Source organism: Strix uralensis, chromosome 4 (assembly GCF_047716275.1).
Source record: "Strix uralensis isolate ZFMK-TIS-50842 chromosome 4, bStrUra1, whole genome shotgun sequence".
NCBI lineage: Eukaryota > Metazoa > Chordata > Aves > Strigiformes > Strigidae > Strix > Strix uralensis.
This window is the reverse complement of record NC_133975.1, coordinates 55,587,408-55,609,148: the sequence shown is the minus strand read 5'-3', so window position 1 is coordinate 55,609,148 and position 21,741 is coordinate 55,587,408. Positions and strand designations below refer to the sequence as shown.

The following is a 21,741-nucleotide window of genomic DNA, read 5'->3' as shown; positions in this document are numbered from 1 at the left end:
AACTCTCTGCTGTGAAGGCAACGGCATAGAGTCCCTTCAGATTACAGCATCTCTACAGCCATTTGAATCAAAAAACAATGGAAAAAGTGTTGCTTATATTTAAAAAATGCTTGTTGTACAGTCAGCTTTTCTCACTCTGTTCTCAGCAAGATGACCTCGCCTGCACAGAGAGAGGTCTGGGGGCTGAAGTCTCAACCACGCTGGCCAAACATCTACTCCAACACCTTTTAGCTCAACTCTTGGCCAGGCCATGGCTGAAAGCTTTTCCAAAAGCTGGGCTCTGAGATTAATTGCTCTGCTAGCCTCCCCTTCCACCACTCTGACTGCAACTAGCATTTAAAGCCTACAACAACCAGATTTGCCGTCTTGTGCTCTTTCATCTTATCTCCTGCTTCCACTCCCTGGCCTTCTAACAGGTTTACAGATCTGCCTGGAAAGAGATGCCAGACTGATTCCTGAGAGATTGTTCATGTGGACAACTCTGATCCAGGCTCCCAGGAAAAATAAAAACCTGCACAGGAGGAGAGATGGGGGAAGCTCAGGTAGCTTAGGGCTGAGTAAAGGAAACCCTTGAAGGGAAACATATTCAAAGATTACTTAAAATGGTGGATTTTCAGAAAATCTTACCACTATTAAAAACACACTCAGAGGAAATCCTTACTCTCCTGAGTGCTATTACAGAGTAAATACCATATGTTAAACCTCTGAGCTGTGAAGCGAGGATGTCCTGTGTTATTTGATGAAGAATGGCTGAGAGCAAGTCAGACAGCCTTGAAAAACTTAATGTACCTTAACTGAAGAAAATTATATGGTGCTCCATCATAGGATAAACATCAGTTGCCCTTTTGGACAGACCATTGTCAAGAATTATACCAGAACCTTCAGGTATACACAAGCAATAGTCTGTGTTTGGGAAGGAAACAGTTTCCAATTTGCAGAGTTTGTCCAGTGCCTTTAGCGATACAAAGTTAGAAGGATAAATTTGGCACTTACTGGAGTCTGAGTTTATATCTATATTAACATTCATGGTCCTGTAGCACCAGTAATGAAAGCGGAAGAGACTTTCTGTATTCTGATTGTACTTGTGCCTAATTCAGGACTGCAAATCTGTGTGTCTTTTGTAGAAGAATGCATATGTTTTATCTTATTAAGCCCTGTCACTGTCCTGTGTATAAAATGGTTTTAAGAAGTACCTTATAGTTAATGCACTTTGGAGCAGTTTGGATGTAAAAGCATTTGGAACCACACCTGCAGTCACTGTGTGACAGTGAGCTATGGACTAGGTACGTCATACTATTCCTGCCTTACTGTTGTATAGACTTGTCAGGGGTATGAATAAGAAAAAGCTCTGCAAAAATCTCCATAACAGGGGCTTGCTGAGGCACTGCACTACAGACACAGAGTTGCATTTCTGAATGCTTGCCCCAGTCAGCACCGTCGTACAGCTGCAGCCCCGGCTGCTCCTTTGCCTTTGACCGCAGAGCGTCAGAGAGGGAGGAAGCGTGCCACCACTCCCACCCCTTCCTCTCACAAGCAGCAGAGGTAGCAGCTTCTGGCTCCAGGTGCCTGGCACAAAAAATACCTTTTTCTTCTCTCACAGGAGAGAAATAGCAGGGTGTGTTCTTTTTCCCTACGGTTTCAAAGTAGCATTTCTGGCCCTAATGGTCTGCGTATCTCATTTTGCATATGTTTTCTCCAAAGGGACTTCTGAGGCTGCATCTTCATGTCTATCAGCTTAGATTGCTGCAAGACTTGTCTGGGCTCATCTTGAACAAACCAGCTTACAGACTGCAAGCACTAGAGCTCGGCTGAGTCGACTTTGTGACCATTACTGTTGATACTTGGTAGCTCTATTTAAGTAATTTGCATCCTGGTTAGTAGCTCTCATCATTGTTCCGAAACCTGCCAAATGCTGGTGGGAACTGGAGCAAATACAACTTGCAGTCTGTTTATATAGTTATCCTTACTTTAAGAACACATGAAATAATGCATTCTTACACCAAAAGTACAGCATTTAGAGAAACAAAATCAAGGCTTAGTAACACATTCTCTTGAGAAAGTAAAATCAGACATAATAAGCTTATCGCTTATTATTTGGTATGCCTTAGCTTCAGACTCTGGCCTCTAACTCTGTAGATGTATAGGCATGCTTAATGCTTTGTGAATCATCCTAACAACAAAGTTGTTGTTATCAGATTATAATGATGTTGGGTTGGTCCTGCAAGAGGATATTATTATCCAGTATCGGAGAGCTAAGTTTCATATGAAAAAGCAGCTCAATACTCACCAGAAAGCCACTAACCAGTGTTAGCCATAACAGTAATTAGTCAGTACTTGCACTTGTGAATTAATTGAAAAGATTTGTGTTATTCTTGTGGGAAGCTGAAGTCATGTTCACTGCTGGGACATGGCATGTAAGTCCACCAAGGCCAATACAACTTGTGTCACCACTTGAGTTTGGTCCTGTGAAATTATTATCTTAGAACATCTTTTAAACCTAAAAAACACCCCCTCATCAGTGGTTGCTCATTTGCTAAATAGAAAATAAAGTGTTTTCATGGTTCCAAAACTATCAAATGAACACAAATGGCATTACGAGCTAGTATGATATTAAATTTAAAAATATTCTGAGGTAGGTACTACCTTTGACTCTATAAATCGTGTTGTATGTCAGAAAGCTCCATGGCTTCCCCATGGAAAAATATTGCTGTCCTATGAACTGCAACTAAAATGAAGTGTCCAGGAAATAACTAGACTTATGGACACATGCATTGAACTTTTCTTAGACCACAACCTTTATCTCACTATATGTGGCACATGGTGAGATTAGCAATGCGGTAACTCAGGGAACTTCAATGTGCTGCTTAACCATTTCTCATCCTGAGTCACTCAGACTTGCATTTCTTTTTCCCTGGAAAATGTCAAAGAATTCATAGATCAAAAAACAGGAGCTGACACAAAGACAGAGGTGCTGGATCTAAGAAATGATTGAACTGAGGAATTGGGATGAGAGCTCTTTACTTGGTGGGAAGTAAGAATTTCAGAGTTCACAACTATACCCCTTTTAAGATATGAACTTCTCAAACTTCCTGCACTTACTAGCACTAGACTTGGCCAGTCTTTGGACAGAAGAAGTCTGTTGATATCTACATCTTAGAGATAGGAAGTAGATTTAATCTTTCTGATGGGACTTTTTCTCCGAAGTCAGTAGTAAATCAAAGCATTGCCTAGTGTTACAAAGCACTGTGCAACTAGAAACTTTGCTTTGTCATTGAAATAGTGCCCATTAGTACTCCTGTGACTAGTTAGATGAATTATAAACTAACAGAATTTGAATAACTGTCTTGCCATACTGCAAGGAAAGGTAATATCACTCCTGCTTGTATTGCCTCAGGCTTTTGTGCCAAAACATCACACCGGAACTCAGCGTTGACTGGTAACTAACAGTGAATTTAAAGTGCTGTCACAGCCATCTTGCTCACCTTCCATACCTAGGTGGCCAAAACATGTAAGAAGCGATCCACAAGAGATGGCACAAAGCCAAAAGATGTTTGGTTTTTTTATACCTGTTTGTTTAGGACAGGAGACAAAATGTGTTTGTAAACCAGAGAGGCTGCTGCAGGTGCAGAGGACTCTGTTCCAGCTGGCATTCTGAAAGATCAATTACCTACATCAAAGCTGTTCTGCTGCCTTTGCTGTTTGGTTGCTCATTTCTGAGACTGTACAGGAACTGTACACACAAAGTGGATTAAGAAGAGCAGGGTTCTGTGTTCAATACCCTCTTCAAGTGAGCAGTCTAACCGTTAACACCAGACGTCCTAAATTCTCCTTAAGCTGGTCAGATGATGGGACAATGTGAAATGCTTTCAACTTTAAAATGGCACTTGGCAATGATAATACTATTCTTGACTGAGAAAGCAAGTGGAGCCACGTAATATGATGCTATAATTGATGTGGGTTGCATTTCATTTTAAGTTGTTGATTGGGAATGAATGGATTAATAGGTAAACCATCTGAGATTGTTACTGTATTTATCATTATAAATATTACTCTGTAATGTTTTCCTCTTGCCTGTGAAGCATTAAAATGCTAAAGGGTGCCAACACGTGGTGTTAGTAGGGTGTTATGACAGTAATACTATAAATGTTTGTACAGGTTGTCACCAATATTTGAAGCCACTTGTAAAAACAGCACCTTAATATAATACATTATTATCATACCCTACTGTAAGTGCTGATGTGCTTTTACTCATTGGTACAGAATCTATGCATTACTAATTATTCACCCTTTTCTACCCTCTTACCATGGATGGTCTTGCAAAGACACAGTGTTAATAGTCCAACAGTAGACACAGAGGTAACATTCATGTAGTAAAACTATACAGTCATAGTTAAATTGTATAGACGTGTTACATTAATTTCTCCTTTACCAATAACGTTGCCTATTTTCACGGATCCATTTCAGCAGATGCTTTTTCTTCTCAACATCTACCAGACCTGACAGACAAGTATTTCCCCTCTCTCTCAAAAAAGACACATGACCAAGGTCCCATAACAAATATGAAGTGATTTTGAACCAAAGACTATCTTTTGTAGTTCTAAAAATATCATACTTTTGAACTGTGTTATCTTGCAACCTTATAGAGATGGGAAATGTAATTTATTACTAAGAGGTCTTTCATATTTTTAATTAAAAGTATCACATTTATAGCTGAACTAGGAAACTCTGAAGACTTGAAACACTGAAATGAGGATATTCTTCAGCAAAGAAATCACAGAATGGTTTGGGTTGGAGGAGACCTTAAAGATGATCTAGTTCCAACCCCCCTGCCATGGGCAGGGACACCTTCCACTAGACCAGGTTGCTCAAAGCCCGGTCCAACCTGGCCTTGAACACTTCCAGGGAGGGGGCAGCCACAACCTCTCTGGGCAACCTGTTCCAGTGCCTCACCATCCTCACAGTAAAGAATTTCTTCCTTATATCTAATCTAAATCTACCCTCTTCCAGTTTAAAGCCATTACCCCTCGTCCTATCCTTACACTCCCTGATAGAGTCCCTCCTCATCTTTCCTGTAGTACAGCAAGGCTGCTATAAGGTCTCCTCAGAGCCTTCTCTTCTCCGGGCTACACAACCCCGACTCTCAGCCTGTCTTCGTAATTATGCTGTTAATGCCAGACGATGTGGACTCTGAATCCCAAACAGTATATAACTAAGCCACATAACGTTAGAGTTGGTAGGTTCAATCCAAATTCAGAGTATGTTAAAGTGTAAACGCTAGAAAACATTGTAAAATAGTTCTTCATGTGTTCCTGGGCGTGTAGTGCATACGAGTTCATGTGGGAGGTGATCTGAAGTACCCATTCAGAATAACCTCCACAGTACAATTATGGTATTGCTCTTTCTTGTTACCACAGCCAACCTAGAACCACATCGCTCTCCTGGCTTTTGTCCCTGTGCATGCTGCGGACCTCTGTCCTCTGTTCCCGCACACCAGCCAGGCTGTTATTCCTGGCTGGAATTCCTCGGCATTGGCCGGCCTGGGAGCCCCCCGGCCTGGCACCTCTGGCTTTTGTGCAAGGCCACGGGGGGACTTTGCCGAGGGAGGTGTCGCAGGAAGGGAGAACGGACCAGAGCTCGACCCGCAACGAGGAGCCGGGCTAGTACTGTTACTCCTCACGGGCACCTGACTCAAAACGGACTGCGCTGACCCCGGCGCTGACAGGTGCGGCCCCCTAACTGACACCCACCCCCCGGCAGGCTGCCCCCGCCAGCCCGCCCCTGCCTCCCTCCGCCGGGGCTGACCCTGAACGGCCGCTCCAACGGCCACCCCGCGGCCCGCCGGCCCCGTTACGTAACCCAGGCGGCCGCAGCACCCGCCAGGCCGCCCCCCGCCCTCGCCGCCGCAAACAAAGGCCGGAGGGCACAGCTGCCCCCCGCCGCCATCAGCCCCCACGGGAGACACCGCACTGCCGCCCCCCCGCGCCGCGCCGCGCACCCCTGGGTCACAGCGCGGAGGGGGAGGTAGAGGAGGGGGCGCCGCACAGCCGCTCCGGGGGCCTCGGGGTCGCGCTGTCGGATTGGTGGGGCGCCACGCCAGTTACGTGGGACCGACCAGTGGCGTGCCTTTTCCCGCCCCCCCATTCACGCGGGGCGGGGCGTGGCGTGGCGCGGCCGTTTGCTGCTGTGGTAGGCGGGGGAGGGCGCGTTGCGCGAGAGGGCGCGGGGCACCTCGCGGCTCCGGGTGGCGGCGAACCCCGCGCCTCTGCCCGGGCACCTCCTTCCGTGGCGGCCGCCCCTCTGCTTCCTTCTCTCTCTCCCCCCCTCTCGCTGCGAGTAGCCGGGGCCTTCTCCATGCGGGAGAAGAGGAGGAGGTGGGAGCTGCTCGCCGGCCATCCCCGGCGCCCGGCAAGTCGGAGCCGACCCGCCGCCGCGCCGCTTCTGCCGCATCTCCCCCCGGCGCGCAGCCGGCGCTGAGCCCTGCTCGCCGCGCCTCCCCCAGCCCCCCTTCCCTCTATTTCTCCCCCCCCCCCCTTCCCCCTCCCCCCCCCCCCATTTTTACCCCCTTTGGCTCTCACCCTGGCTGCGAGCAAAGTGTCTTCATGAGCGCAGAGGATGTCCGGGAAGCACTATAAGGGGCCTGAAGTCAGTTGTTGCATCAAATATTTCATCTTCGGCTTCAATGTCATTTTCTGGGTAAGTGGGCCGGTCGCACGGCGCTTCGTGTCTTCCTCTACCACCTTCTCCTCCTCCTCCTCCCCGGCCGCCGCTCCTGGGCTGGGCACGGCCACGAATGAAAACTGAGGGACGCGTCAAAGCGGAGCCCGGGGCCGTGCGTGACAGTCGGGCGCGAGGCCGCCGGTTGGGGTTGGAATGGGGCTGGGGGCGGCGGGGGGCGCGCGACGCCGGGGGTGCCGCCGCCTCAGCCTCCCCCCGGGCAGCAAGTTGGCGTGCTGCATTCCTGCACCTTCGGAACCTGCTGGTTCCTCTTCCCTCCCGGCCCTCCTAATTGCTTTTGTTGTAGGTGAGAAGAGGGCTTCTTGCCTCTTTTTTTTTTTTTTTTTTAAATTATTTTTTTCCTCCTCCCTCCTTCCTTCCCCCCTTGTCTGCTTTGTGGTGGGGGAGGGAACAGCTAGACACCCAGGCCTGGAGAACGGCTCGATCTGCATGTTTTCGTGCTGATATCTCTGTTAAATAAAAATAATTGAAAATCTTGCAGCTCGAGTTCTCTGAACAGTGCTGTTTAAGGCAATGATTGCACAATGACGAGGTTGTGTACGGCACGGGTTTATTATGATTTGCTATTACCACGTAGTAGTGGTAGCAATAATAGGATGGAGGAACAGTATTCCCACCCATCTCTAAAGTGCAAGTCCATGGGAGGCTTTCTGGGATTCCTGGCTGATCGTCTGACTGCACAGTATCGTGTTGCACCATTCTAGCCCTGGCTGTAGAGTAGGCAGAACTGTATAGTGAAATGTAACCTGCATATGATAGTATTTCTAGCATCTTCTCAATGTGTAGGGTTTGAAAGAGAAGCAGCTGGTTTTGGGTGTACATGCCAAATTTCCTAACCACAGAGGGAGGGGGTGAGCATTCTCACACACACATAAATAGTGAGATTTTATCGCTGCACAGAATGTTAAAGTTGGGTGAAGGCTCTTAGATGTACAACCCCCCTCTTTTCATGACATACTCCATTTAGCAATGGGAAGCATGCACAAACCCGGGTAGGGTGAATATGTGTTTTTCAGGGGCTTTTTGAAGGCAAGTCGAGTACATATCTGGTATGGTGAAAGGTGAATTGGAGGAAAAAAAAACCAAAACACCTTGAAGTTTTATGGATGAAGGTGGGGAAGAGTAGAGGAGAGAAACCTTCTAAGCAATACTGAGCTTGTGATCGTAACCACGGTAAGAACAGAGGAGGATGGTTACGTGGCTAGCAGGTATTTATAGCTAACTTCATGTCTGTCTTCCTGGAAAGTAAAGATGCCTGAAGAGGATGTTTTGGAAGGATGGGAGTTTTGATTAATTACACTTTTATACTGAAATACCTTTCCTTAATCAAGAAAATAAGCCGCAGTTTTATGTCAATGTTTACTTGGCCCAAGACTGACCTGTGGAGATGAGTGGTTCCAAGCTTTGTAGTATTTTGACCTTACAGTAGCTGTTTTTATTGACCTATTCACTCAGTTTTTAGTGATTGAGTTTGCCATGCTTCTTTTCACTTGTCTGTTTTTTCAGTTTGATTCCCCTGGGCATATGTTGCTGTGAACACAGATGTTTTTCAGCAGGGAGCAGAGTAGTGTGAGGAACACTTGTGTGCCCTGTCCTTGGACTAAAAGAGAGAGATTATGGTGAAATACACATGAACGTGTTATCTTGGTCTGTCAGACACTGTCAGTCTATAAGAAGCTATATACCTTGTAATTTCCTTCATCTTATTCTGTGAAGGTTAATGTGCAGATGGTGCAAGTGGGGAAATGGTATGTTTTAGGTATTTTGTGGCTAGTGTTTTTCTTATTCCTGTGTTGTCGAGGCAGATGCAGCATAGCTTTCGCATGACGGCAGATGTTCATCTGTTTTAACTGAATGGGTTAAAGGATATTTTGCTAGGCCACCCAGCTTTATACTGCTGGAATGCTAATCTGAAGACCCGAGTATATTGCCCACTCTGCCATTTGCTTGATGTGTGGCCCTTGCTTACAGATTTCTCCTTTTGCAAAATGCTAATCACCTAATTTGTGTCCTTGGCTAAACTTGGAAGTCTACAGAGACAAAGCACTTTATAAGAGTTTAGTCAGTTCTTCAGAATATTGTAATCTCTTTATGAGAAAGCCTGCGTTTATTACCTCTCATGATTTGGAGTGAAAACATAGGCAGTTACTCTTGTAGAATATATTTTATTGTTGTTTTTACTGAATTAATAGCAAACTCTTCAATAGTCTATCATGAAACTGGGGCAGAAAAGCTGTAAATGAAAATTGCGAGTTTGGTTGGCTGTTCACAGAAAGTGATAATCAAAAATAGCCACTAATGTAGTCATTGTAAATAGATTGAAATGATGAAGAGGTCATCGTATTAACCCCATGACACTCTCCAGGGATCTTGCGACCATGGAGATATGTAGAACACCTTTGTTAAAACTTCTACCTGAGCATTATTATATAGCGCTTTTAACACAACTTTTTACATTTTTGATGTAAACAAACAGGAAAATACTTTCTATTCTGCATCACAAAACAATGGACTAAAAATTATGAGAACTGAGTTGGAAGACAATTGGTTTTGGTAAGAAAATTGTCAGTGCCTTGAACAGAAGAATATTATAGATCTGCTGAAATTGTGGGGAATGATTGTACATGCTACTTAAACTGAAGATATTACAAAAAATCAGAGGCTTTATATGCTACAGAATATGGGCAAAATAAATTATCAGACCGTTTTGTCAATTTTTTGGTTTTGTGCTGGTCTGTTATTTCTTTCCTTAAAAAAACACAACTGAATTTTCTAATAATGAATATGGGAATGTTATACTAATGCTGTACATGTAGCTGTAACGTCAGTGACAGTATGCTCTTTAGGAGATAGTTCTCATTCTTGCACCACACCAGGCAAGGTGTTCTTGTCTAACTGTGTTTCATACAGTTGTAGAAGATTGTATTATCTGCTGAGTCTATGCATAATTAATGTTCTAGGTAGATTTGCAAGCTTAATTTTCTGGAAATTCAGTATTAAAATTGGTAAATGCTGGAAGTGTTTGTTCAGAAAAACTTACCTCTATGTTCCTGTGGAAAAGGAAAGCTCGTTTGGCAGTCACCAAAGTAAGATTTAGGAACTGAGACCAAATAGGCACAAATACATCTAAATCAAAAGTTAGAACTCGGTACTATACTTCTCTTTCTGTTGCTCAGCTGCCATTCTTCTGCTGGTTGTTCATTAGGGCACACACCTGGGCTTTAACTTCACTAGCATAATGCCTGTGTGAAAGCACTACATTATGTTTGCTACCTTTCTAGGCTGGTGGAATAGACAGTGCTTTTTTTAGGAGCCTTTATGTCTTTGTCTGGGTAAACCATAATGTAATCTGATTTAGATGAGAGCTGCAGCTGTAATATAAGGTAACAAAACATTTTTCTCTACATAAAGAAAGCAAACAAACAATGCCTCCTCCCCCTCTTCCCCCTTAGACTTCTATGCAGAATGATGTTAAAGGTAAAATGCAAAAAGTAAAAGTAGGCCACCCTGCTTCCCAAAAGGCAAGAACCATTTCCTCTTCTTTCCCCTTCTACTTTTGCAAGACAGTTTTAAGCTTACTTTTAGTTCCAATAGCTGTTTTAAATTGCTCTCTGTGCTTTATTATACTTGATGGAAACTGTGGATGTATACTGTTGTTTAACTCTGAATTTCAATCCACACTTGATTCTACTGACCCTAGCCTAATCTGAAAGATGTATAAAAAGCACTGACACCTTAGAAACCTTTGCTTTATCTGATGATTCACTGTAAGTTGTGAGATATGCTGCAATTATGATACATCAGCATATTCAAGTCATAATTTGTGTTTTAATTTGCTTGGCGTCTGCTGGATTTGATGGCAACCATATGGGAGTCTAAATAGTCTTCTGAATTACAAGAAGATAGTGGAAAGAAAACTGAATAAGCTTATACAAGTGTGTTAAGGGAAGAGCGTTGGAAAAGTGCACTGATGTTTAAGGGACAATAAATAGCCTGTTTATTAAACTTTGTACATTATGGTTTGTTTTCAAAGGGGCAGAAGAGCATTTTCTGATGTCAGCTGGTTTTCAGACATCCACAAGGAAGTTTTGGTTATGTAATTTTCCCTTGCCACAGTGGTTTAAAAAAAAAAAAAAAATCAATGTGAAGCATACTCCATGCAGTTTTCAAATGCGTTCTGTGGCATTTGATCTTTAAAAAATTGCATTGGGAAGGTGCTCTTGCAGTGGAAGCATTCTGTTCACTCTCCCCCCACCCTTTTATGATCAAATGATTTTATTTTACTTTTTTTTTTTTTTTTAATTTTTGAGTAGCACAGATAACTTAGCATTTCACGAGCGGTCTTGCCAGAAACAGAACAATGGCAAGAACTGGACTTGTCTTGGGAAAATACACAACTGTTTTGTAACAGTGCAAGGCAGTGATGTACATATTGATAAAATGGATACATTGTTGTGAGCTTGAGATTCCTGAATTCCTCAGTGTCTCTTTCAGCAGATGTAGCCCCAGTCTTTTAAATGCATATAAAAATATAGTAACTCTGCTGGCGATAGGGGACTTGCTTCAGGTTTCTAGAGGTCAGTCTTGGAATAAAAATTTTCCCTGCCCTGCCTTTCCTTGTAACTTTGTGGCAGGCTGTATCATTGTTTATACAAAAAGAGATAGATGCGGAACATGGATGAAACAGTTTCCTTTCTTCTAAGGATGTGTTTTGCCAAAACTAGGTGTTTGTGAATATGTTACTGTTTTAAGGTATTTCATGTTTCTAGTTTATAAAAGATTGAAGAAGCATAAGGACACAAGAACTAGAAAAAACTAATTGTGATTAATTGTGCAACTTCTCATGTTTGATGTCAACATACTTCAGGTGAGTATTACTAGAACTATCCAATGCATCTTACATACTTTTCTTCTGTGTTAAAGATGAATTTGGTAAATGTATTTTACCAGTCCTCCCACCTTGATTGAATTGTCATAGTAAGTTTTACCTGGTGAGACATCTATCTCAAAGAATGAAGAATTAATTTTGAATCTTCAGTGTCCCAATCGGAGAAAAGCTGATGCACGTGAATGGCACCCTGAATACAGGCAGCCCCAACAGAATACTTCTGCAAGTGGAACATTTTGTGAATATTTGTATGTGTGAAACCAAGTTACCATTGGTCCTAGCCTCATCTCCCTTAGTGCATGTTGATAATGTTTTCTTCATCAAGGCAACAGATCTGTGTTCTGTAACGTTGAATTTGAACGTAGACATGCTACCTTCATTTAGTAAGACTGTCTTTTCATTATAAACTCTTTGGTATGTTTATTATGTATATACATATTCAACTACAGTGTATAATGTAACAGGCACACAGGGAAAGTGAGCATGAGCTATGCTGGGGAAGAAAGGCTTTTTTTTTTTTTTTTTTCCCAAATAGGAACCCAGAAAACATGTTTTTGGAAAAAAAAACCCACAAAACAATTTATATCAGGTAGTGCAATAGATGTAGAGTAATTTTCAAATGGAAAATGTAGGGAAGAAGGTTGTTTTGTAGGTTTAGTTTTCTTGGGTTTTTTTGGCTTTTTTGGTGTGGGTTTATTTTTTTTTTGGGGGGGGGGGGGGGGAGAGGAGAGTGGAAAGAAGAAAAATCTAAGTAACTTCTCTGTCCTCTCAAGTAGACAGGAGTTTGAAAGTATATATGTAATTTGTTCTTAAAGAACACTTTCCGAGACCTAGTTCCATAGATTATAATAATCCAGAAGTAATTCTTAGCAAACTTTAATTTATTCTTTATTTCTTAAACTCTGTAAGATGCAATAGTTAATGATTAGTAGAGGATAAGAAACTTGAGCTTATGGTTAGTGAAACAACACTTACTTTTCTTTTGAGCCCCATTCCTACGAATAGACTTATTGTTGAAAATGAATTATAAACTGATTTTGGCACCCGGGCTACTACAAGTTATACATTTGGAGCAAGGAGCTGATGTGTTGTTAAATGCTCAGTCTAGGTACTTCAACAGTTTATAGTCCATTAACCAAGGGCAGTAACCTGTGAAGATTTGTTACAAGCATTTAGAATATAGTATTTTGCTTCCAGTTAAACCTGGAGGTGAGAGAGAATATTTTTGACCCAAAGAAATCTGATCTAATTCTGCCAGTTAGGGAATTTCAGTCTTAAACTATAGTTCTGTAGGATAGAATCAACCTTCGTACATTGCTTTGCCCAAACTATGCAGCACGTTTCTCAAACGCATGGCTAGTAGCCTGTCAACAGGACTGTAATTGTTTTATTGATGTAGGCAGGAGCAAGGAGCTGAACAGCTCATGAAGTAACCCAGCTCTGTTAGGGATGACCCAGAAGTCACTGTCAACATTAACTGTTAAAGTACCTTCCAGTATGGTAATTATTTTAATTCTTCTATGTATTTGACTTTTTCATTAGCTGGCATTTCATAGTGACTTTATACTCTTGTACTAGTTTCCATCTTTTTTTCCCATTAAAAATTAGCAAATATTGTTGCAATGCAATAAAGGATTAAAACAAAAAAAGCTTATCTATTTTTGCCAATGTACTGAATTGCGTTCCACTACAGTTTTACAGTGCAAAATCCAGGAAGACATAGATTATTCTTTACTGGTTTGAGGCCTAATTTATTTCTTTTCCATTGTACTATTGTGCAAGTTTGGAAAACATGCCATTTCTTGTGACTGTGCTGCTACTCCTGCCAAAAAATATCCTCCCTCATGGATCACAGTGGATATAGATTTCCACTGATTTCAACAGGACTTGTACAGGTATAAGGGTTGGTATGGATGGATGTCACTGTTGGCACAGTGCTCTCTGTAGCTGCTTCTGTAACATACACAGAGATCTAGAGCAGTCCAGCCTTCCCCTTACACTGGCATTTAAAAATGTCACTAACACACTGAGGCTTGCAGTCAGGGGTGTTTGATTTGGTATCAAACTCTGACTCAGTGTGATCTCATATAACCTCCAGATGGCCTGACTTGTGGAGATTCTAAAAGCAGCCAGATCCTGCTCCTTTAGCTGTATAAAATAAATGAGGCAAATGGCAGTAGCGGTATTTATTTTAATACACATCAATCTCCACATCAGCTTCTCCAGGTAATGTTTCAACTTTCCAGTCACTTTCCTCTGGACAGCATTTAGAGTAAGTATTTCAGCACACACAGAGGATCTTATGAATGAACTGTCAATTTCCCTCAGAACTGGGAAAAATCAATATGCTTCTTCCAGGCCTTGAAAATCCCTCTGCTCCTAGTGAAGGCTCCATTACATCAAATAATATTGAAAATCATTTCAAGCGAAGTTCCTGATGTGTGGTGATGGAAGTTTGGTTTTTTTTCTTTTTGCAATGAGGCAAATATCTATTACAAAAACAGTTCGTATACCTATTCTGTACCTATTGCTGTCTGGTTTCTCAACAGCAAAATTTCTTATGGAAAAATCAAAGAATTGTAGGAAGTTCTGCCTAAATATGTTCTCCTTCTCAATAGGCAAGTAAAATTATTTCTAAAAGTGGTGCTTCTTTGTAGTATTGTATTCAAAGAAAGAATTAAAAGGAGACTAGATGCCTTTACATATATGAAATATTTTGTGTTCATAGAGGCTTCTGTTTCATTTTCCTGAATATAATGTCAGTGAGTTAAGACCTGAGTATGGCTGCTGTCATAGCTTCAGTAAGCTACTGTTATAGGGTAATGAGTATGATATAAATGAGACTGCAAGGATGCTTGCAATAATTCAGCCTACTGGGTGTTTTCTAGCGTTAGGAACTTATATTTAATGAGAGTCCAGCTTAATTTACTTGGATTTAGGCGCACATCTTCCATGATGTGGAATGTTATTTTTTATGTCAGGACTTTCTCTGTGTCAAGAGGGCAGACTGTCTCAGCTGAGCTCTGGTGCCCCAAGCAAAGATGCAGCAGCACGCTGTGTGGGGTGTCACCCCTGGCAGATCCACCTGGTATCTGTCATTTTGTCAGAGCCTGCATCACAGGTTCTCCCTGTTGGACACCTCTGCTTTATGTACCCATGTGTAGGGCATATATTTACCTCTGTGAGGTTAGGTTCTCTGTGTTTCCCTCTCACTGAATTGTGTCTCTTCTGCTGTGTTCTGTTTTCCAAAGAGCTGTGATTAAAAAGAGCTTGAAGGGTGTTCCCTCTACATGCTGTAAATAATTTATATAAAGAGCAGAGACACTGTGGAAAAAGTTCACAGATAATGTATGGCAAAGGTTTTGTTGTTTCATGCCATGCTTCACTTAACTGTGTCACCTTGTGGAAGAACTGTCTCTTAAGTTTGTCTTTGCAATGCCATGTAGGTAGAGTGTTTCAGGCTGGAGAACAGAATTTGGAAAAGGTGACAATTCAAAACATTGGGTCTTACCAGCTAATGAGGAAGAGGGTCGGCAAATATCCTGGGCCACTCTCAGCTGGGAGTATACTTGTGTGTTCTACTATGCACAGAGCAAGAGCTTCAGATTTTTTTTATTTTAGTTTTTGCCACTGAAATATAAAAACAGAAGGGTTCCCTTTTCCATATAGGTAAAAGATAACATTTTGTAGAAGTTGTCTTCCTGACTGCCAGTTTATGTAGATATATGTCTAAAGGAATAAGTGATTTCAGTCAGTCCAACAATAATTAAATAATTTAATATACAATTAAAAAGAGGAGGAAAAATTTAAAATTAGAAGCCCTGTTTTCCGAGGAGTTATGTAAATAATTTCTAGATAAAAATTCAGCCATCTGACTTAGGTGAAGGCTATAAAAATATAAAATATGTATGATTGCAGTTAAAAAATAACTAAGGTCTAGTTTTTAATCAATATTGCTTGATACCACAAACATCCTCTTGTTTGTTTCTTTTCCTGTGGGCATCTAGGGGAATGTGAAGTCTTGCTGCTTTCCTAATAGTCTAACGCAATTTTTTTTCCTCTCCCAGTGACTGGAGGACTGGTTTCTGTAGCACGGCCACTTCCTGCCTTGGTTATGGCAGTGGTTTCATGACTGGTTTTGGGTTGCTGCCTTGCAAATTCTGGTGTCCAAATGAGAGCAGGGGGCTGCAAATGGCTGAGGCTGGCACAAGGCTGGAGAACCAAATGTGTTAGTACAGTTTCAGTGGACTAATAGCAGTCATTTACCAGATCTGACTGAGAACTCTCTCATCTGGGTCAATTTCTATTGACTTGCTGTTTGGCTGCAAGAATGAAGTGTGAGATGGTAGGACCATCTCCTCCTTTCCCTGTATAGATCAACTTAAAGTGATTGTACAAGCACTAGCTGTGATTTTGGACTGTGGAGTACACAGAGGCATCAGACATGATGCTGTGTTAATAATTAGCTCGGTCCAGTGAAGACTGTTACGTAGACATATATGCTACTTGGGATGATCCTCCAGTGCATTTTGATCTTCTCTATTTTAGTAAGATTTATGGTTGTTATCTGTTTTCTCCTAATTGCTCAGTGAAGTTGGAGAAAGAAAGAGCAGTGATAGTCTACCAGGTTTATTGTAATGTGAACTTAATTTGAACTTAAGTTTAAGTGGACAGCTCTGTCGTCTACCTCTCTGGTTTCTTTTCCTTCCCATAAACATACACCTTACCACTCCCTGTAATAAGGTACTTCACTGGAGTGGCCTCCTGGAAGGGGTGGTAGATGATCTCTCTGAAGAGAGTTTGTCATGATTTTCCATTCCCAAGTAGTATCCTTTTTGATGGCTTTGTTGCAAACAAAAGGTTAGTATGTGTTGTTGGAAATGTATATATTATATATTTATATATTTATATTTATATATTTATATATAAATATATAAAATATATACATTTTAATATAATAAATTATATTAAAATAAATATATTAAAATATATTTATATTCAATATAAATTCTTAAAATATATTTATTATATTTAATATAATATATTTTAATATATTTAAATTTACATTTGATATATTTTAAATATAAATGTAAAAATATATTTAAATATATTAAAATAAAAATAATATATACATTTTAATATAATAATATTTAATATAATAAATATATAATAATATATATTTATATATTTATATAATATATACATGCATGCATAGGTATATATAGAATAGCTATATAGAATACATAGGTATATAGAATAATGCTGTATTAAAATTTAATTCCTGACTTGCTAGAGCAGAAGTTCATTGACTTATGTGCGTAAAAGCAGGACTTGAAGGGACTGGAAACTCATCTCATTGCTGTTGCATGCAAAGGACTTTGTGCACTGATCTTGCTCTGGCTGCATTCTACTGTTCTGCTGCTGCTGCTGGGAGCTCTGGCATGGTCACCAGTAGTGTTCCTGCTTCAGCTATGTGAGGCTGAGTGTGGTTTAAAAACGTTGCTTTCCTTTACATGTAAGCAGTCTCCTTCCTCTTACAAGACGTCCTGCTGTTTTGAAGATAAACAAAACCACTGCATGGGTAGTCTAAAGGTTTGTGGTGGCATCTGAATCAGTTGTATTCTGCAGGATCTTTTGCATGCAAGTAACCAGTATGTCTGAATTGAGAACATGAGCCAATTACATTTTTACATGGTTTACATCCTTGATGGCCTCTGCTCTCCTTCACTTTTCCTAAACCATTCTCATACCTGTGGGTAAGGAAGTAGCTCCTGAGCAGATGCAGTTAATAGCTTTGTATATTAAAGAAAACCAATACCAATCTTGATGAGACTGATACCGAAGGGTTTTTGCCACTGTAGCAAGTGAATGAGTTGTGGCTCCCATCTGGCCAATTTTGTCTTCTGTTGGAGGTGCGAACCCTATGCCCCATAGATTCATGACCCTATCAGCTGTTCTGCAGAGGTGCTAACCTCTGATAGAGACAAAAGGACAGCTGTAGGCAACAGTAGCTTTTGCCTTCAACTTTCCCCATCCCAGAACTTTGTGTGTGTGATTTCCAGTGAACCCACTGTCATCCAGTATTTCATATATTATTTTAAATGTCATGCCTAATAAATGATGCAATGATATACTCAACTCCACTGTTACTTGTGGTTTTCTTGTTAATAGCAGCTGATTACTGCCTGGATAAATTACCATGCCTCTTGTAAATACCTGATTCTTGTTGTGTTGCCCTCCTTTTAGTTTGTGCTCTACTCCAGCTTGCAGAGGCTGTTCTCTCTGTTCCATTCTCCAAGGTAGCCCTTTTTGTGTCTCGCTATGTGTTTGTGTCTGTTCTTACTCCTGTCATCTAGAGTTCAAAGCTCAGCTGGGTTCTGTTAGCCTACAGAAGCCCCTGCGTGGTCACTGCCATGCTCTGAGAGGGCTTTCTACAGGAGCAGTTTGCTGGCTCTGTTACTGGACTCCAGCTACCAGTCCACAGGAAAGTAGAAAGGAGAAGTAAAAAAAAAAAACCACTGGCTTTTTTTTGTACCATTTTATAAGGCACTTGTTCCTACTTGACAACTTTTTTCCATAAATGTGTGCCTTTTTTCAGTGTAATGTGCAAGCATCTCTGAAACAACAAGCCTCTGTGTTGGTGCAAGACCTCCCAAATAACACCTGCAGAGATAATCCTTCTTTAGTTGATGTATCAAACTGTAAGGCTGGTGAATACCAAAACTGTACACACAACTCTGGCTCTGATGTAAAGAATTTAATGTTTTATCTTCATAAACAATTTCTGCAGAACTGAGCCATGTAGAGTCAGGTGAGGTGGAACGAATGGGGCTACGGTAGAGACTGGCATGGCCAGTAAAGATTTGAGGGATGTGCTCTGTCTCTTGTTTGAACCATATGGAAGGCTTGTTGCTCTTGAAGCGCAGGGTCTCAGTGATGTTACTTGAGGCTGGAGTACAGGACTGAAATTTAGAGGCTGGTGGTTGCTGCTGCTGTACTAGTTAGAAGCATACTGTAAAGTCCTACGAGAGCTCATGGGACTCCTTTTTGGGGTCTTTGGAGACCTATCAGAACTTCAGTGAGTACTGTTATTTGTTTAAATCTCCTTAGTGTACTAGGGTTAGATTTTCATTTACTCTAAAAGGCTACCTTGTTCCAATCTGCCACTGTAACATGTCCTTAAAATGACTGCAGGTGATGTTTATAGAGTAAGGTGGAACAATTTTGGTGTAGCTGTGTTGTCAAAATTGTTTGTGAGAGCAGGATTAGACTCCTAGCTTGAGGAATTTGAAGGACTTGAAGTTGGACTTTGTCTGCATTGTGGGGTGGGATTGATCTTCTGTATAAGTGGTGGTGAGAAGAGAAACCTGTAACTTTTCACAGAAAGAGCAGGAGTGGAATATACCAGTTGTTTGATAAGCAGAAGGTATTCAACTTTGAGAATGTAATCTTCTAGAAGTGAGAAGGTAGTCATATTTTGTCTGAATAAAACCTGCCTTGTTTTCTGTTCCATCTCTGTGTTGCCTTCTGGGTAGATATTTTTCTGCAGTTCTTGTTATCAAAGTACCACTTTAGGAGCTCACTTGTCATTGTTTGACTGTTTTGTTAATAGACCTTTACTCTAGTTTAAAAACTCTAGCTTGAAAAAAAACAGGCACAAAAAGGCAAAGCAAAACAAACATGTACATAAAGATGTTTCAGAATTCACAGAAAACAAACTGTGGATCAATTATTAAGTGCCTTTCCTCTCCTTCATCCACTTCCTGATGTAGTATTAATTTTGAATGAGCCCCCTGCATAGCTTGCCTTCATCCACTTAGAGTATAGAGCACAAAGGCTTTCAGCACTGTAAATGCTTGGGCCCTTGTTATGGGCCTCTGCATAAGAGCAGCTCCTGTGACTTCAATGGGAATCACTTGATGGCAGCTGCATAATTGGTTCTCAAGCAATGTCTTTTTTTAAAAAAAAAAAAAAAAAGAGGGGGATGGTGGTGGGAAAGCCCAAGGAGGTCCCCCAAACAAAACACTGAAAAGACTTTTGAAAGAACTAGAGCAATTACTTCAGTTGCCTAAGTAGCTAAGCGCTGACAAAAAGGGTGATGCACTAGTCCAACCAAAAAACTCTGACAGAGAACAGTGGAGCCTATCAGGCAGTACTTCTGCTAGTTTGTGTCTCAGAGTAAGCATCCTGTCTGACCATTTTGATCCTTTAAATGAAAACTTCCCCTCAATAATAGGAGCTGTATGTGACTCTAATACTTGTAGCACTGAGAGAACTTAGCTGTTGAAGCACACAGAGCTCATGCACAGCAGACAATTGTGACTGTTCTCTCTAGTTGTAGAGTAGTGGTGTGCTTGTATGAAAATGGTAGTTTCTGCAGGTTATGTGCCTTGCCACTGGTCTCGGCAGCAAGCTGGTCACCACTGTAATTTTTTATAACTAGCGATGCGTAGTCCTGTATTGAGTACTGAGTCCTGCTTTTGCCAGGCACATACATAATAGCAGCAACTTAATGATAAATCTGTGTCTGATGGAGCTACTAATGCTCATCTGTTAAGTACCACTACTTATGTGGTCTACCATTAGCTACATAAGAAATCACCACATTTTATTAATGGCTTCTGAACTTTAACAACATCTTAGATTAAAGATAATGGCTTCTGCATGAAATAAGTTCCATTACTGCTAATGGTGTCTTATGAAGTAAGCTAGTGTGGCAGATGAAAGAATTTCTGTAAACAAAGCATAAAATAAGCTATGTATATAAATCAAGCTTGAATATCAGTTTATAGCTGAATGGAAACTGAACATCTCAGACTAGTGTTGTTTATGCTTTGGTGATTCATAGAGGAAAGGTCTCTAAATGCAGAACTTGATGAATATTGCATTTATTTTCTACTGTTAGATTCTTTCAGCAGTTTGTGGTAATGCAATATGAGTAGATAGTTGTAGTCTGTGCTAGTATCAATGGTTTCAATACTATTAAAAGTAAAGTAAACAGCAAAAACTGCCTTTTGCCTTTAAGGAAGACTTTAAGGAAATGTAAAACTGATTCTTATTGATGGCTTAAAAAAAAAAAAAGACAAGATTAACATTCCCTGCTTTTAGACTCATCATACCACCAAGGGAGATGAAGAACTTCTTTGAGCCATTGCACTGAATTCTTAATCTGATAGACTGTCACGTACCTTCAATTGAAACATTAACATATGGAGCCAAAAATTGCTCCAAGGTTATGGAGGAGATGTGCTGAGCCTTGCCTTTTTCCTAGATTCAATGCAAGGGAGTTCCCTAAGGGAAAGAATCCTTCTCTTTTTATCCTCTAGTGTGTGAAGAAACAATATATTAGTGCACCTACAACTCTGTTAAACAAGTTGAAGATAAATTTCAATGGTAAGGAACTGGAAAAAAAATGTTTCTTTGAAGATTTTATAGTCTCAATTTCTGTTAACTTTGTGCGTGTTGACAACTTTTAAATACCTAGAACACTTTTTAATATATTAATGGACTGTGTTCTGTATGGTGTGAAAGATGTGATAAGACGACATCTTTCTGAATATTCTTTAATTTCCAGCTGGGGTCCCATGCAATTCAAAGGTAGTTTGGAGGTTTGATGGCTTTGAGTGCATTTAAAGATGGTGTCTTTACCTGCAAAACTAGCTTAAAACAGTTTGTGTGCCAGTGTGCAGCGTAATATATGGCTTCATAAAACAACTGAGGGGCTGGTGAAGAGTGGTGTGGGAGGAAAACAACTCCACTTGGGTGAGGATGTGACTGGGAGAACTCAGACCATTTTGCTACTGAAACACCTAACTGATTTAACTGCCCTGAGTTAAAGCTGTGTGTTTTTGTGAGTGCTGCCCAGGTCAAACACCAACCCTGCAATTAGTATTTGGCATAATTAGTCACTTCTGTGGACAGACCAAATCTGAAAAAAACCACTGTAGAGTAAACAATGTCCCTTGGAAATATTTCATCTTAATTAGCTCTTAAATCTGTAGATGTGTTGTCATTTCTCTATTGTTTTCAAGGTCTAATACCTGTGATCAACCTCAGGCTGAGTTAGGAAAGCCTAGGTAGTTAAAGGTATGTTGAAATCTGCAGGACTGCAGTTACTA

At 41.0% G+C, this 21,741-nt stretch overlaps 1 protein-coding gene across 1 annotated transcript in view; it reads left to right on the top strand.

Annotated features, from left to right (window-relative positions):
- Window positions 1–6,175: 6,175 nt before the first annotated feature.
- TSPAN5 (tetraspanin 5) overlaps window positions 6,176–21,741 on the top strand; it is an 89,452-nt gene continuing 73,886 nt past the window's right edge. The window contains exon 1 of the mRNA XM_074866792.1: window positions 6,176–6,693. Coding sequence (XP_074722893.1) covers window positions 6,613–6,693 — 81 coding nt within the window. The 5' untranslated portion in view covers window positions 6,176–6,612. The remainder of the gene's footprint in view (window positions 6,694–21,741) is intronic.